The sequence below is a fragment of the Marmota marmota genome, unplaced genomic scaffold (genome assembly GCF_001458135.2).
Source record: "Marmota marmota marmota unplaced genomic scaffold, marMar, whole genome shotgun sequence".
NCBI lineage: Eukaryota > Metazoa > Chordata > Mammalia > Rodentia > Sciuridae > Marmota > Marmota marmota.
This window is the reverse complement of record NW_026000026.1, coordinates 10,643,488-10,661,586: the sequence shown is the minus strand read 5'-3', so window position 1 is coordinate 10,661,586 and position 18,099 is coordinate 10,643,488. Positions and strand designations below refer to the sequence as shown.

General features: G+C 43.9%; 1 protein-coding gene across 2 annotated transcripts in view; it reads right to left on the bottom strand.

Annotated features, from left to right (window-relative positions):
• Dok5 (docking protein 5) overlaps nucleotides 1–18,099 on the bottom strand; it is a 149,049-nt gene that overhangs the window by 20,312 nt on the left and 110,638 nt on the right. For both annotated transcript variants that reach the window (XM_015479780.2, XM_048810862.1), the window contains exon 6: nucleotides 13,675–13,810. In XM_015479780.2, coding sequence (XP_015335266.1) covers nucleotides 13,675–13,810 — 136 coding nt within the window. The remainder of the gene's footprint in view (nucleotides 1–13,674; nucleotides 13,811–18,099) is intronic.

Here is an 18,099-nt window from a genome sequence, read left to right as displayed (position 1 = left end):
CATGCAATTTCCCTTCTCTCTCCCTTTCCCTCCCACCTCTCATCCCTGTTAAATGTTAATCTTCTTCTCCTGCTCTTTGTCCCTACTCTGATCTTAGTTACTCTCCTTATATCAAAGAAGACATTTGGCATTTGTTTTTTAGGGATTGGCTAGCTTCACTTAGTATAATCTGCTCTAATGTATGGCATTGTTCTTTAGTGGCAAAATAAATCTGATATACCTAGAGATAGGCCCAACAAATTCTGTTACATCAAGACTGGGAAATATCATAGAGTCATTATAGAGAACGGATAAGGTAGAGGTTGACAAACTTTCCTGTTGCAGGACACACTGTCTCGCTTGGCAACTACTCAAACTCCTCAGTTTCATGGTAGAAACAGCCACAAAACACAGGTGACTGGGAGCGGAGCTGTGTTCCAATAAAACTCGACTTACAAGAAACAGGCACAGGCCAGATTTTGTCACTGGGCCAGAATTTGCCAGCACCAGAATCTGCCCTGACTTCACAACTTGTAACAATTTCCACTAGGTAGGCTGACTGTTAAATCAGAAGTAGGTTCTTTGCAAATGAGCAACATGGTTGCAACTTTGTAAAATAAACAAGGGCCCCCAACTAGCCTGAGCCTGAGGGTAGGCATCTATCTACTTATGTGTGTCTACACTTATAGGTAGATCCAGGTACCTGTGCAGCTTAGAATGGTACAGGAGGACAGAAAGACATGCATTTCTTAACAAGATTCAGGAGTTGCAACTAAAGAGAAAGGAGGAGAAAGAGATGCCTATAAACAATGAAAAGGAAAATAGCAGCAAGCATCATCTGCATGATCTTAATTTTGTGGTTAGTTAAATTTCACACACAGGAGTTAATGTAAAAGTTAAATTTGATATGATTTAAAAATCAGTCCCTATCTCCAAATAGTTGGGAAAATTAAAGGAAACAAAGCATGCAGCCCCTCAGCACAGAGCCAGATGGAGCACAGAGCCCTTGGGTGGACTCAGCCTCCTGATGTGGTTTCCTGTTCGGCTTCACGTCGTCTATCAGCCTGCCCCTTCCTTCACCCCTCCAGCTGAATTCTGCACTCAGGGTCCTTGCTTCATCCACTCACTCATCCCATCCCTTCATATACTCAGACCACAGTGGCTGGAAACCTAGAAATGAATAAAACCCAGCTCCTCTTGGATCTGACCGGGTATGGCGGGAGAACCCAATAGAAGACAGCTTTGGTCATGTTACCGTCTGTCCCACATGATGCTAATTGTGGGACAGAAGACCCTGCCTTGAGCTGAGTTCTCTCCTTCCTCAGGCCAGAGAAGGCTTCTCACATATCATTCCATGATTCCAGGCACATAGGAGGCACTTACATAATAAAAAGTGTCTGAATCACGGATGTATTAATTGACTAAATGAATGAATGAATCTCTTAGTGAACAAGAATCCGCTACCATCTGCCCTCCCCTCTCCATTCCATCCTCTCCTAGTACAGGTCAGTAATAACCCCAGCTCAGGTTACTTCTGTAGTTGGTATGTACCAGGCGCTGAGCCAAGCAAGTGTCTTACCTAGCAAGGTATGTACTAATATAGTTCCCACTTTACAGAGGGGGAAACAAATTGTAAGGGTGTGGAAGGCACTTGTTCAAGGACATCAAGCTGGAAGGATGCCCAGCTAGGACTTGGGAGCTGGCCCTCACTCCAGAGCTATGCTATTAGCTACATCTCATAGGAAGAGCTGGGGATATTGTGAACACCCTAAAAGGCAGGCTTGTGTCTGTTTTGTTCATAATAACAAAGCTACCTGGATTGCATCTCCAAAGCTTAGCAAAATAGCAACTGGCCAAAAGGCTGGGCTACAAGGAGATGAGGATGCCCCTGCCATCTTAGGAATAGGGTATCAGAACTTTGACCAGGCCCTTGAAACCCTACTGTCCCAAGGTCCTTCTTTCAACTGGAAATTAACTATCTGCCAAACACACAGTCTCCCCAACTTTCTAATGAAACCCCATCCTCAACTCATAGGCTGCATAAGCCTGACTCCAGCTCTGACAGATGTTCAGCAAGAGTCACCCAAAGAGCTGTCTTTATTTTCTCCAACTCCTCTCCCTTGTTCTGACATTTGGAGGCAATGGGTTGGGTATTCCTATGATCAAAATGTTATGAAAATATCACAGCCTAGTACTGAACTTTCAAGGAAAGAGCAAGCAGGGGCTTATTTCCTAGACATTCAAAGAAAAAGAAAGAAAAGGAAAAGACACAAAAGAAAAAGTGGGTACAAAAGAAAGATCACTTTCTTGCTAAGGAAAAAAAATAAATGCAAAGGAGACGGGCCTTGGTGAGCAGAACTTTGGCTGAAACAATGGTTCCACCGTGGCGCTCAGCTTTGACAAGCAGATTGTTTGTAAAATCAACCATTTGGGGCCAAATTCCCAAGTGCAGCATTTTGCCTCATACCAGATGCACCCCCCACGGTTATTTTTGTGGAGAACGAAAGTGATTTGCATCAATTTATTCAGAGCCATCTGAATCCTCAACCACATGCATAAAACAAAATCATTGCTCCCTTTGCTTCTGGTGATTCCTCATGCCTCCTTCTTAGGGAAATCCTCTCCCGCCTGTACTTGAGGAGAGCGCTCCGAAGGGACTGAGCTCTCTGTGGCCTTCTAAATCCGGCTTGCTTGGAACCTGAGCCTTGTTTGGGCATCAGGAGGGAAATGAACTTGGAATTCTGCCTTTTTTTTTTTTAATCTATGGTCATAATGGAATTTATTTGGTCTTCCTTCTGTCTGTTCAACAAACCTTCATGCCCATATCTAGAACTTATAGCAGGCAGATGGGGCCTTGTCCCTGCCTGCAGAGGCCTGCAGCCTAATGGGACAGCTACTTTCTCATTTTTAAAGTTAATGTCCAAAGGAAAATCCCACCTGGTCAGATTGACCCTTTAGACACCATGCCCACAGTCAACAGAAGCAGGAGTCTTATGACAAGGTGACTAGAACATGCCAGAATAGAGGGAGGATTCATTTCCTGCCTGGAGAGGCGTGGTGGGTGGCAGGCAGAAGCACCTGCCCACATATCTGTGCTGTACTTTGTCTTGTTGCTTGGTTGTACTTTGCTTTCAGAGCAAGAAGTAATTGTGCAGATTTATGAAGTCCCTGCTGAGTACTGGGCCGTGCTTAGTCCCTCACAGAAAGCCCCTGGTAGTCTGATGTGGTCGGGCTCTTCGATAATGCACTAACAGCATCAGGGACTGAAGGACACAACTCAGTCTATCACCCACATTCCCTGGGTCGCCTGCTACACCCTACTGCTTCTTGTAAAAGTGGAATCACTAGAATGGCTCACATCTGCTAAATCTTACTAGCTCCCTTCCAACACCTCATGTGTACTAACTCATGGGAACCACACAGCAAGGCAAGGCAAAGACATTGTCATTACCACCCACATGTTACCTCAAGTACCTAAGGCAAAGAGAGGCAAATTCCACAGCTCAGAAGCAGCACTCAATTCTGGACACAGTGATCCAGCAGATTCTGCCCGCCCCCCCCCCCCCGCAGCAGAACTCACGTATTTTTAGAACCAAGTTTCTCAACCTTGGCATCACTGTCATTGGGGGCCAAGTTATTCTTTGTCCTGTGCATTGTAGCAGTATCCCAGGCCTTTACCCATTAGATGACAGTAAGACTACCAGTGATGACAACCAAATCTGACCCCAGATTTACAAAATGTCCTCTGGGACACAAGATTGCTAACCATTGAGAATCAATGATTCAGGGTTTAGAGCCTCAGAACCAGGGTTTAGAGCCAGGGTCATGAAGCTATAGACTCAGGTCAAATCCTAGAGGACTGATTTGCATGGCCCAGAATTAAACAAGACTGTTAAATGTTTAAAGTAAAGAGTATCAGAGGGGAAAGTAGGGAAGCAACATCAAAGACGATCATGACTACACATTCGAGTTTTCCCAGCAGCAATCTATTTCCATGCATTACTTAGGCACTCTTTTAATCAGAACTGGCTTCACGGGCATACGAAGTATCCACAGGCACAGGCTCCCATGCTTAGAAGGACCCCATGCTTAATTTCATGTCCTGTAGCTGCCATCTTGAAAATTATCAAAGTTTTTAAACAAGGGTTCTACGTTTTCCTTTTGAGCCTACAAATTACCTAGCTAATCTTACTCTTATTAGAGTCTACTTCTGCTCTCAAAAGTGTCCCAGTTTAGAACAAAAGAAAAATTCCATGATCATCATACTGATCAGACCTAACAGAGCCTTTAAAAGCGCACCACTCAGTTTGTGCCTCATTGATTAAACACACACACACACACACACACACACAAAAGCCTAGTTTCCTCTTTTGTAGCAGACTCTTCTATTAGATTCTGTCAATAACACACACACAGATGCACACACATATTTGCATTTTCCAACATAAACTCTTGAATGTACATCTGCCCTGACACTTTCCCCAGTAAGAGCCAGCCTTGGCTACCGAAGCAATAGTTATAATCTTCAACAAAAAGCAGTATCAAGAAAATAAATGTCTTGGCAAAAATATGAAGGAAGAAAAGATACATGTCATTCCCCTAAATCAGGGGTTGCCAACATGAATATCCATGTGGGTCATGCAGAAACTACTCTGGTTACCTAGACAAGAGAGGGGGAGAATTAGTAAAAAAATAAGGGCATTCACCATTGCCAAATTCTGCCACGTGACCAGCGCTAGCTTCATGAAAGAAGGTTCCATTCATGAGTAAACGCTAGGGAGTTCTAAATTAAAGAGACAAGACTCTAATTACCTTTAATACAAGCTCCGGGACAGCTTCTCCTAGCTCCCACCTCCAGCCACCTAATACGGTAGCGAGGTTTACAGAAGAGGCTAGCAAGAGAGAGAGAGAACACGCCAGGGAGTAGGTTTTTATTGGGGAACAAAAAAAATTTCAGGGAAAATCCCATCCAATGAAGGTTAATGGGGGCAGCATCCCAAGGTCAGGGGTGACGATTGGGTCTTCGGGGCAGTGGCCAGACACGCCTCTGCTCGGACAAGCCCTCGGACCTGGGAAAGGGTGGGGAAAGCTCTGACACAGCTGTCTAAGCGCCTCTCACCCAGCCAGGGAGGTAACTCAAATCACATGCGAGGATGGCCTCCCACACCAAATGACAGACAATTGTTACATATTAGAGCAGGCAGGCTCAGTTAACCAGATATTCCTATTTTTTAAGAAAGAAATTTGTATTTCACATGCAGTCTCCCATAATAATTGCTGGTAACAAATTTAATTTTTAAAAATACCATGTGAACCAAAACATCACAGACTAAACAAAAAGTGGCTGCACTCTAGGCTCACAACACTCCCATGATCTCTGAAAATCTAACTCCTGTTCCTGGCCTGGACATTTGAGGCTTTGGCCAATGTTCCTGGCTGCCTGAACCTGGGCCAAGGGATACTGTTTCACTTTTCTCTGGAAGAGGCCTCCTATTTCATGCTTGGACATGCTCATAAATTCTTGGACAGAAGTTCCCCATTTCCGATTCAGCAGAAATAATCATCTGGACCTTCCCAGAATGCTGTGACCTTCATGGTTGGTGACACCATCCTTGCTCAACCTCTACATTCCTCTCCATGCTGCATTCTGGTTAGGGAGCTATAGACTCAGGTCGAATTCTAGAGGACTGATTTTTGCATGGCCCAGAACTAAGCAAGGCTGTTAAATGTTTAAAGTAAAAAATAAGAGAGGGGAAAGTAGGGAAGCAACAGCAAAGATGGTGTATGGCACAAAGCCTGAAATATTTACCATGTGGCTCTTGACAGGGAGTGTTTGGCAATAACTTACTACTTTACTGACTTCTCAAAACAGATTAGCAAGTGCAATAACTTGATTTCCTTCATCTCTATATCTCCATCATTGTTCCCATCTCTATCTTCTTGACCTATAATCCCAGCAGCTCAGGAGGCTGAGGCAGAAGGATCTTGAGTTCAAAGCCAGCCTCAGCAAAGGCAAGGCACTAAGCAACTCAGTGAGACCCTGTCTCTAAATAAAATACAAAATAGGTCTGGGGATGTGGCTCAGTGGTCGAGTGCTCATGAGTTCAATCCATGGGATGGGACCCCACACACACTGCAAAAAAAAAAAAAATACTGCTGCATACTCACCATACTGTAAGGCCTACCCTATTCACCCAGAGCCTCCACTCCCAAGAAACATCTTGAGATGAGGAAGGGCCATGATATGAACCCTGCTACCATCAGGCTCTTCACGCACTGCCTGACTATATCCAGCTACAACCTGCTGGTAACATCCAATCTGTTTCCTTTTCCTACAGAGGAACAGCCAGAAACTAAACAATGACCATGGAACCATGTCAGGAGTTCACGACTCTAGGAAGAATGGTAGAAGGTAAGGTGACATTTGATTATCAGACAAAAGTTCAATGAAAACCCACATAGAGGCAGGCACAGTGATGCACACCTGTCATCCCATTGACTTGGGGGGCTGGGGAGGAGGATCACAAGTTCAAGGCTAGCCTTAGTAATTTAGGGAGGCCCTGTTTCAAAATAAAAAAATTAAAAGGACTAGATATGCAGCTCAGTGTAAAGTGCCTAGTATTCAATCTCTAGTACCAAGAAGAAACAACAACACTACAGCAACCTAAGCTCCAATAAAACCTTCTCCAAGAAGATGCTCTTTACCCTTGACAGAGACCTCTGTAGAGTGATGATGATTTCCCTATCAACTGTTTGTGCTTGATTACATATTTTTTAAATAATCAGTCTCTGGATGGGGTGGCACATGCCTGTGATCCCAGTGACTCTAGAAATAGTGGGAAGATTACAAGTTGGAGGCCAGCCTGGGCAACTCAGCAATACCATATCTCCAAAAGAAGAAAAAAAAAAGGGAGAAAAAAGAAGAAAGTAAGAAAAGGGCTAGGAGGTAGTTCAGTAGTAGAACACTCCTGGATTCAAACCCCCCCCCCCAAAAAAATCTGTCTCATTATCTTGTATCACATGTGTTTGCCATTCACAGTGGGAGAACCTTCTCTCGCCCCCATCATTCATTAGTCCCATTTGACTCATGCCAGAAACTCAACTGTTTCTGTTTCTGTTTCTATAAATACAATTATGTAGGCATGGTTTTAAAAACTTCTATGAAAGAGGACAAACCTTAAGTGACACCACGTCTCTCCGAGATCCTCCAACCTGTTTTGTTCTCTGGTTAGCCAGCGTTAACATGTACATGCACATCTCCCCAGGAGAGGAGCTGGGTATTTACAGAAGCACGCGTGAGTGGGCAGAGCGGGCCGACGGTTCTGCTTCATCTTCATTCATTCACTCTGTGTACCTCTGACACTGCCATTCGACAATCCGCGTAGCCACTGTGACATATTTCTCACTATCGGCCTCCTGTCATTACTGTTAGATCAGACCATGAGCTATTATCAGTCGCCTTTGGGAAGACTCACCCCTTTCTAGTAATTTCTGGTACTTCAAATCAGCTCCCTAAGAATGGGAGCAAGTCCTTCCTGCAGCACCTCGTGTGCTGTCTGGTAGAGAGAAAGTGATCCGCAAATACTAGCTAAAAAGAGGACTGTGAGGATAGACATTTGTGCACATGTCATCTTCCCTTCTGCAAGTACATCTCTGGAGTAAGTTCCTAGAAATACTATTACTGAGCAAACTATGTGTGAATTTAGTTTTGATAAGTAAGAACAAATTGAGCCAGAGACATGTCTCGGTGCTGAAGCACTTGCTCAGCTTGCACGAGGACCCTGGTTTCATCCCCAACACCACGCACACAAAAAAAGAACAAATTCTCCCCCAAAGAGACTACAGCAAGTTGAACCCATAGAACTATATTCCTGCATATTTTGAGACATATAAATTTAAATTCCTTATATGAATTTTAAACTCCTTTCAAGATGCAAAGATTTCTTTTAGGGTTGATTGTATGTTCTCCTGGATAAGACCTAAAGCATTACTTTGCAGATGGTGGACAGGTATTCCACAAAAGTTTTGGAATAATTAATAGGCCAAGACATTAAAAATTTTTTAGTTCAATTGTGGGGAAAAAAAAGCTGATAATTGCTTTAAGCAGTTTGCTAAAGTTAACCAATTAACCAGAGTCCATAAGTAGAAGAGGCAAAACAGACTTTCATGGGGGCTGTGAGGAGGGGAGGGGAGGGACTCTGAGCAAGGTGTTTATACATTTAAGCTCAGCATGCAAGGGTCATTTCAGTGTCCAAACAGAGATGAAATCGATTCTATAATTTATTTGATGCCTTCTATATTTAAAAATGTGTGGCATACTGTTTTTAAAATTAGGTTGAATATAAATTGATTTGGTTTCAAGAACTGTAGAAGAAGATCACTTGAATTCTATAAGCTCATTGTCAATCTTGTTTGGGAAATCCAATTTTGAAGTATATCCACCCATTAAATGAACAAAAAGAGGTGAGAAAGCTCAGCTCAGATTGACCCTGGGACCTGTGTTTAACCAGGGATCTTGAGTGCAGGAAGAACTCGCCCAGGGGCCTGAGCAACCCCCACCCCCAGTGGAGCCCACCCTGGCAGCCCTGAAAAGACCCGCTAAGCTGCAGGATTCTTCACCCTGCAGCTCATTCCTTGAAGGAAATTCTAAAAATGACAGGCCTGGTGGTGGCATGAGGAACATCCCACACACTGCCACTCCTTGTTCCAAAATTAGACTTCGTCTCAGACACTGATCTCAAAGGTGGCAAAAATAGCTGCTGCTCCAGGGAGGACCCAAGCTGTCCTCCTCTGCAGCTTCCCCAGGGAGGTGGAGGCAGCTGGAGAGGCACAGCCCCCTCGTCCCCATTCAACTGTTTGTCCCACCCCCACCTTCCTCTATTACCCTCTACAGAATGACAGAAATACATTACATGTGAGGATGTGAGGCGTGGGAACATAGGGAGAGATCATAATCCACCAGCTCACTCTCTATTGCCAAACTTTCCAAAATAACTGAGAATTCTTTTAACCAGTTGTTATTTTCCCCCCCCTTTTTTTTTAGGTAAGTTGGTTGATGTTTCTAGAAATCTCTTGGTATATTCAGGCATGTTCTCCTGGATAAGACCTAACACATTACTTTGCAGATGGTGGGCAGGTATCCCACAAAAGTTTTCAGGCGATCTGAAAACGCTAAGACTGCTGGGTAGGGAGCTCTGTGCTCTACCACCCCTCAAGGGAGTGAGGCATTGCAGCAGAGCTGGGGGCTCAGGAGCCAGACAAGCCCATCCTGGCTCCCGTGGTCCAGCGTTCTGCAGGACAGGCAGCCGCTTTCCCAGCCGGCAACAGTGAGTCCTTGCACATTGAGGATTGTGAACAAAATGTTCTCTTCTGCTGTCGGCCGCACGGACACGAGCTCCTTGTGTCTATTTAACATGGTGTCCTGTAGCACACAGGCTGAAGCAGGTCCTCAATAAACGTTTTTGAATGGACAAGTGACTGAGAACGGGTAACCTCACAGTGGCGAGTAGAGAGGGATGGGAACTGCCTGGTGTGCCACAGAAGTGGAGACTCGGCAGCAGTGGCTATTACAGAAGATGTGGGCACACAAAACAAATGGTGTTGTCATGAAGTAGGGAAGATATTTAAAAAGTAGAGATCAAAGTTCTAAGGAAGGGCTGGGTGTGACTCAGGGTAGATCACTATGCAAGGCAGTGGTACAAGCCTCAGCACCAACGACACAAAACAAAGCACTAAATAAATATTGTAAGCGGCAGACGCTAAGGTTCCCCTGTGACTTCCTCCTCCTGGAGTTTATGTCCTTGTGCAGTAACCTCTCCCTCAGAGTGGGCAAGAATTGAGACTCGCGTTTAATCAATAGAACATTCTAGGGTGATGGCAGGTGACTTCCTTAATCATGCATTGTGACCACTGGGGAAACATGGCATTATCCTGGCAAGCCCATTCCAAACCCAGGCCCCACTAGCTCTGAGCCAGGTGTCCTGGGCCTTCAACCCAAGGGTCATTGAGAGGGTTAGAGAGGAGACAAGAAGTCCTTGAAACACCATCCATCACAGCGCAGAAAAGCAACACATGGTTATTTTATTATTGTTGATGTCATTATTGAATTAGTGTCCAGTAGCTGTTATGACAAAATGATCACTGGTTGGTGTCTTAACACGTGACATAGAGTGTTTTACAGCGTGGAGGCCAGACATCTGAAGTTGGTTGCACAGAGTTGAAGGTATCATCGGGGCCGGTTCCTTTCAGGGGTTCTAGTTCTCGAGATTCCTCCAACTCCCAGAGGCCGCCTGCCTCCTCTGGCCCACAGTCCACCTTCTGCCTTGAAGGCAGCAGCATGGCACCTCTAAGTCTCTCTCTGATGCTCTGCTCTCATCTTCCCATCACCCCACCCCTCACTCCCTGCGGTCCCTTCTTATCAGGTCACTCTGGACCTACTGGAGCATCCAGGACACGGCCCCTTCCAAGACCTGAACTTGATCACGTTTGCACAATCCTTTCTGCCACATTAGGTGACTTTTGCCAGTTCTACGATCACAGCCTGGACACCTTTGGGGAGCTCTTATTCAGCCAACCACGGCTGTTGCTGGCACCCAACCCACAGACTGGTCTTTACGTGCTTTGGGATTCAGGGTAGCAAAGAGGGCTCCGTCACTTCACTCAGGGCTGTGACTTCAGACCAGCTTGGGTCCCGGGTGTGGCATTCCATCTGCAGATGCAGCCCTGAGGTTTTACAGCAGGAGCAGTGAATGGCAGGAGGGCTTCCCAGTAATGAGGCTGAGGCCCCAGGTGAGCTTCCCTTCCTTCCAGTAATGGCCTCAGTTTCCTCCGAGAACCAAGCCAGCAGTACTGCAAGGCCATTCCTAGCAGAGCTCAGCCACAGCTTTGTGGATCTACTCCCAGTTCTAGAAAATTCTGAACAGCCCAGGGGACGGTAGGCCAGCAGTGTGACCTGTGCGTATTCCATTTTATCACAGTGTCTCTTTTCTTTCCTGATCAGAGATATTCAAGTTCATTGATCTTCAGCTTTTCACAACCCTCAGTTCAACCTGCTTGAGAGTCATATCCCATTTTGGACCTTTACCCATTTCATCTAAAACAGGATGTTGTTGCTTTAAAAAATCACATCCATTTTACAGAACTTATTAAGCTTACAGCAAATTAAGAGTGGATGACATTATTTTCTAGTTAAATTTGCAATGGGATGATCTGAATGAATGACTCATATTCTTGATTAATTTTTAGTGGAAATAATGAGAAGGTTGTAAATGGAAAACACATGTGCGTGCAGAACCTGCCTTTCAAGCACAAAACAATTTATGCTAATTATGGCTTCGCAAATGAGGTAATTTTAGAAAAACTTCTTTAGGAGCTTAAAAGCATCTAACAGAATAGCCACACAAGTCTAATGCAGTGACATTTCCCTCTAAGTTTTCAGTGACTTGAGTTTTATAGCTCTGTTTCTCTCTCTCCTCCTCTCCGTCTCTTTATTCGCATTAGCCCATCTTCCCATCCATCCACTGATCTACCTATAGTTCAGTATCCATAACTGCTAAGTATCTGGAGAACTAGGTACAAAGGGCCCATTATTTCAAAAAGAAAAGCTTATGTATAACAAGCATATCTCTCCTAAATTTTACAAGAAGACTTAAAGATGAATACTATTAACTTTCCCACTATACAAAGCAGAAGACTGGAGTCTGGAGAAATCAAGAACTTTGCTTCTTTCCTCCACAGACCAGAATGTTTCAGAGTTGGCATTGGAACTAGCTCTGCCTCCGTGGGCAGGGATCCTACACACAGCTATATGGCATTGATCTCTATCTCTGCATCATCTGTGTCTGCTCCTGTATCAGTCCCAGATTAGTCAGGGTTTTCCAAAAACAGATCTTCAGGAAGAGAGAGAGATAGAGAAAAAGAGATTGATTGGATGAATGACTGATTGATTGATTCTATTGGCTCACCTAATCATGAAAGTGAAGTTCCAGCATCTGCAGTCTGAAGGCCTGAGAACCAGGAGAGTGGAGTAAGTTCTATGAATTCCAAGGCAGGGGCCTGACGTCCCAGCTCTGGACCACCCGGCAGAGCGCCAGCTCTCTCTCAGCCTGCCTTCCGTTCTATTCAGGTATCTGACCAATTAGATGAAGTTCATCCACATCATGGAGGGCAATTTGCTGTCTTTGATCTACCCATTTAAACATTATCTTGACCAGAAACATCCTCACAGCAATCCCAGAATAAAGTCTAACCACATACCTGGGCACTCCATGTTCCAGCCAGACTGGACACTCTGGTCACCACCTCTGACATCACACCTACTGCAGGAGTCTAGCTCCTGCTTCTCCTGAAGTCTCAAGTCACGCTGGCTCACTGTCTGTGCTCACGCCCTTCCAACAGTAAACTGTCCTGCTGCCTGATTGTGGGTTTGACCCATAACTAAAAAATGGGTTTTTAAAAAATATTTTCAAATGATTGGAGGAAAAAAAATCAAGAATAGTTTACATGAGAAATTTATACAAAATTTGAATTTCAGTGTCCATTAATAAAGTTTTTCTTGGAGCACGGCCATTCCTATTTTATTACAATTTTTCTATAGCTGCTTCATTCTACAATAGCCGGCAAGTAGCTGTAGCCACAACCATGTTAATCCACAAAGACTGAAATATCGACTATCTGGCTCTTTCCAGAGGGTTTTGATGACCCTTGCTGTAAAACCTGTGTGCTGTGTACACAGGTCATTTGGGAATGGTCTGGGGAAGGTGACATTACTGGCTTGCTTTGCCCTTCTTGAATCTAAATAAGCCATAGTTTTCAAAATATCCTACTCCTACCATGCTAAATCTCCTGTTTTCAGCTTTATTTTCTTCCAGGCATGAAGTCTATGTAGATTTTTACGATTACAAATATGTGATTTTCTTTATTTAGTTGTGTGCATTCATTGTGTGCTTTCTCCAAAGGAAGAAATTAATGAACTGCCGTTCTGGGTGCCATCCACAGCACTATACAATGGAAAGAGTGGGTATCCTGTGGGTGGACTCAAGCGTACCCATGTGTTCCTGGCATTTCCACACAGCAACAGATGCATGGCTGTGTATAGCGTGTTAGGTTCTTTTTGGCACAACAAATGTTGCTATTTTCAATGCAATTCGTTTCCAAAAGCTACCAACTGGACCATATTATACCCAGATTCAAATCCTTGGCTTCCCTTGAAAAAGCAAAGTCTCCACCTCTCCAGAACCTTTCATCTTGTGTCAACAGCAGTGTGGTCCTGGGCTTTTTGACATTTCAAGTTTCCCTGGGCCCTCCTCTCTCATTTGTGTTCTCTCCAGCCTCTGTTGGCATTTGCAATTGTAACTTCTAATACAGCTATGAATACCTTCCCACAGGTAGGTAATCCATGTTGTTGTGTCCATAGATGTTGATACACATCCCAGTTGTCTTTGATGTAGATGCACATGTGCAACAATTTAATCACAAAGTTGATAAGTGAATGATCAGGGATGAATGGTTAGGGTTTTACCAACTGGTCACTGGGGAATTCCAAGGATGGCACTTACTCCACATTGTACACTTTTGAATATAGATGTCAACCATCTGCTCAAAGAATGCTACCCATATTGTTTGGCACAAAAATCCCCAGATTGCGTTCTGCAGTGGCACACACACTGGATCATAAGGAAGAAATTCCATACGTACCATGGAATTTTTCACGCTCTGTAGCAGGCGCTCATGCTGTTCCGCTATGGCCAGAGCAGCAGAGTGGACTTTCTGATAGATGGCCTCTCCATCGCGTGTTTGAAAGATAAACAGCCCTTCACCAGTCTCACACATCCTGTGAAGACAAAAACAGGAAGCTTTGAAATCCCGCTCCTGAAGTCTCTGGTACTAAGATCTCACGCCCATTTATTTTTTATGATACCAGGATTCCTGTTCATATTTACTAAATGAAGGTAACTAGAATCGAAATGTTCCAAGTGTCCAATTAGTTATTATAAATATGGGCAGGAACCCAGCACCCAGAGCTAACACTTGCTTTTTGTCACAAAGCAGAGGAGGAGATGACAAAGGAGGTGCTTCTTGAGCCCCAGGGTCATCCCTCCATTTCCCCTCCCCACTCCCCAGGAGGAGCCCATGCCACTGTGTTCCCGCTACCAGCCTCTAGCAAATTCTTAGCAGACCCAAAGCTGCTCAGCTCAGAGGTGAAAGGAGGATCCCTCAGTGCTCTTTGATTCTGTCCTAACTCTCCTCCCACATGGTGGTTTTACTGATTCTTTCATTCCTAACAAACATCCTAGATCAAATTTCACTCTTGCTTCCATTCAATATGATGGATCGAATGCAGCTAATTTATGTTTAATGAGTATGATTGTGTTGAATTAATATGTGGAACACAAAGGGAAATTCTTCAAGAAAAGCTGCCTGGCTTGATAATTGATGTCAAGTGTCAAGAGGAAGGTCACCTCCATCCCAGACCACTAAAACCAGAAACAATTTCATTAATAGAGGGAGACCACCACATACAATAAGACCAAACAAGTGCTTTAAGATTAAATATACATTGAATACATACACTAAAACATATTTAATTATTATGAATATGTTAAAAGATGGGAAAAAATTATATGCGGGAACATGTACAAGAGCTTGATTTTGATGCATAGATATAGCAACAGTAAACAAGAAGGTGGATTTTTTTTTGTTTCCAAGGACCTGATTCTTCTAATGCCCCTGCTCCCCCTTGAGAACCTCTTGCTGAAACACGGTTTAGTTTGTGACCCAATACATCTTTCTAATTACGGATTAAAATTTTGCTCACATCTGAAAAAGTGTTTAATGCAACATGGAAACTAAGCACATTTCCAACTCAAACCATGATTAATATTTTTATCTACTCCAGCATATGCAATTAATGCAATAAAAACATGGAAGATTTATCCCTCTGATTTCTCACAGTTGGCCTGGTACCATATGACCATATGGCAGTGTTCTGCACGTATGGCAGGGTTTCAGTCAATGCTCACAATCTGCCTCACTTGAGTTTCATGAAGATGGGCTATGTGAGGGGAAGAAAAAAGACAGGGCAAAAGAAGCTCTTTCAATGAGCTACTATAAAGAACTAGTTCATAAAGTTGATCCTGTGCCTTTAATTATTAAGTCATTCTAATCCAAGGAAGAACTAAACTATCCAAAATAGCTGGGTGCAGTGGTGCATGCCTGTAACCCCAGTCGCTCTGGAGGCTGAAGCAGGAGGATCACAAGTTCAAGGTCAGCCTCTGCAACTTGGTGAGGCCCTGTCTCAAAAAAACAAATAAATAAATAAAAGGGCTGAGAATATGGCTCAGGGGTGGAGCACCTCTGGGGTCAGTCCCCAGTATCAAGAAAAAGAATTAAGACTAACATTCAAGGCATTTTTCAGTCAAGTCCCATTTCCTTCCTGAAATATCCTACAATTCTGCAACCCCTACTGCCACCTCTTCTGCATGCAGGCCACCATGCAAAGTTGACTGCACCACCTGGCACTTAATTCTGCAAGGTGTATGGATTTCATAGACCTTTTCTCCATAAAACACAAAAATCCTCATTCATTAAGAGGAGGAAGTCACCTTCATGCATTCTTTACGAGGAGAAAGCAGTCTTGTCTAGGACAGAGGGCATTGCCTATTTACTCATTTAAACAAATACTTTTCTTCCAGAAAGAATGAAGCCACCTGTCACTCAGAAATATTTGCATGATAATCAATTTGCAAATCAATCTTTGCAAATCTAAACTCTGCAGCTGTGTTTTTAAAGTCTGAAAATCTAGGGGACTTTGCAGTTTTCAATATATTTTATTTTTAAGTGCAACCCACAATTAAAAAAAAAACACACACACAGTTTAGTTTGTGACCCAGTACATCTTTTGAATTACAGATCAATCATTCATCAATCTATATAACATGCTATTTTCTTATTTTTAATACTGATGGTATAATGCTTTATCTGTATTATAATCCATTAATCTTTAATGGATCATAATATTAAAGACATCTACTCTTTGAAAATTAAATTTTATCCAATGTCCACTTTTGATAAATACAACAAGCCTATCCCTTTTCTTCAGTGACATTTAAATTTCTCAAATACTGTTATTTAAAAAAACAAATAAAATCAAAACAATTATAATTTTTGGCATTCTTATTTGACTTTCATAGACCAGACTTCCATAGACCACCCTTACCCATACCTGAGGGTCCTGAAAACACACACACACACACACACACACACACACAGAGAGCTTATCACTTACAGGAATAACTGCGAGTCACAGCCCCCAACTCCACTAGGCAGAGAAAGTGAATGGATAAAGTCTCTTGGACCCTCTGCAGGAGAGTGTCTGTTACGGGTCTTGTGTAAGATCAGAAGCCCAGCCAGCCCTAGCCATGGTCTCCTTGAGGCAACAGGATGTCCACTGGAGCCACAGCTTCTGATTTATTTAAGAGAAGCCAGAAATCTTGATCGTTTTGTGAAGTTCCCTGAATTTTAAATGTCAACAACCTGTTCCTTATTTTTTTTAAGCTGTGTAGGGGCCAAAAGGGTCTCAGCAACCTGATGTGGCTCAAAGTCCCCCAGAATACATTAAAAAGTCAAAATGCATTAAAGAGCTCTGAAGAGAAATGAGGCCTTTGGTTAAATTGCCGGGACCTCTGTCCTTCTGCTCAAGATGTGTGTCCTTCAGCAGGACACATGTGACCCAGGAAGCAGGAATAAATGAGTGCTGCCCTTCAGGGTTCTTCTCAACCTCCCCTGGCCTCTGCCCACAGCCTTCCCACCTCATCCACCTCACCGGGTTGATGTGCTCCGACTCTTCCCTAAGCAGCTTTACAGAGCATTAATGTCACCAGAGGCCATCATCAAAATAATGTAATGGGAAAATGCCTGGAGGCAGTAAGAAGAAAAGAGGGGGTAATAAAATAGAAAAGAAAGGAAGTATAAAGAAGAGCATGGCAGAGAGGCTAATGGTCTTATGTAACCTCACTCCACAACATCTCTGTGGAAACAACACGCAGCTTTCTTAGGGGTTCATCCAGGGTGGAAGAGCAAATCCGCACTTCGGATTTTGATGGTCCTGATTCCTTCTTTCTCTTTACTCCTTTGTTCTAACCTTGAATGCTTTCCCAAATATGTCCCAAATAAACGAACATTTTCCCAGGGTCCCACACTCCCAGAAACCAGTGAACTAGACACCCAGAGAGGCAAAAATAAGGAGTGTAAGTATGGCCTATCTGATCTCTTCTGGCAAGAACAGGAGTCAGATATAGGAACACTGTGGCCATAGAGACGGGGTTATAACTTTGGTGAATTTCTCTATCATTATTTCCCTAAATGATCGCCTATCATTCCAAACATGGATCATTCAATCGGTCAAGAATCCAGAAGAGACCAATCGCTCAGAAAACACTGGGAAATTCATTAATTAATCCATACCAAACATTTTCTGAGGCACTGTATATAAGAAAGAGGGGCGGGATTACATTGGGGGCAGGACTTGCCCCCAACTCCAAGGTGCTCTATATTTTCAAAGAGCAATGCTACCTGAAAGACAATGACGATGGCTCTCACCTGGCTTTATCACAACTATTAAACCGGCTATGTGGAGAGTACCATTAAGTCTTCAAGGGAGCTTGTCAGTTCCCTGGGAACCTGAGCTCTACGTAGACAGTGAGTTTTGCTGAAAGTCACAGGCTTCCCTCTGCTCACTACACACCAGCACTCCAACTGTGAAATCAAAGTGTCTCCAGTCATTGACAAATGTCCCCTGGAAGACAAAACATCTTGGCTTGAAAAATCACTGAACTCGACCTAAAACAAAAGGACAAGAGAGAAACTGAGTAAGGCTTTAAGACTAGGAGGTCAGGAAGGCCTCCTGGGGAAGGCCTGCTGGGCTGCCTCGCCCTGGGGCCGCTGAGACTCTCTGCAGTTGTGACCTGCCTCCAGTTCCCACCACTGGCCTCTGCCCAGCGGATCTCAGTTTCCGTCCAGGCAGCACACACCGGCTGCAGTCCCTGCTCCTGGGGTGGTTTCCCTGGCCCTGCTGTGAGACACTCTAGCATCTCACAGTGTCACGCAGGCCTGGGAGCGTGG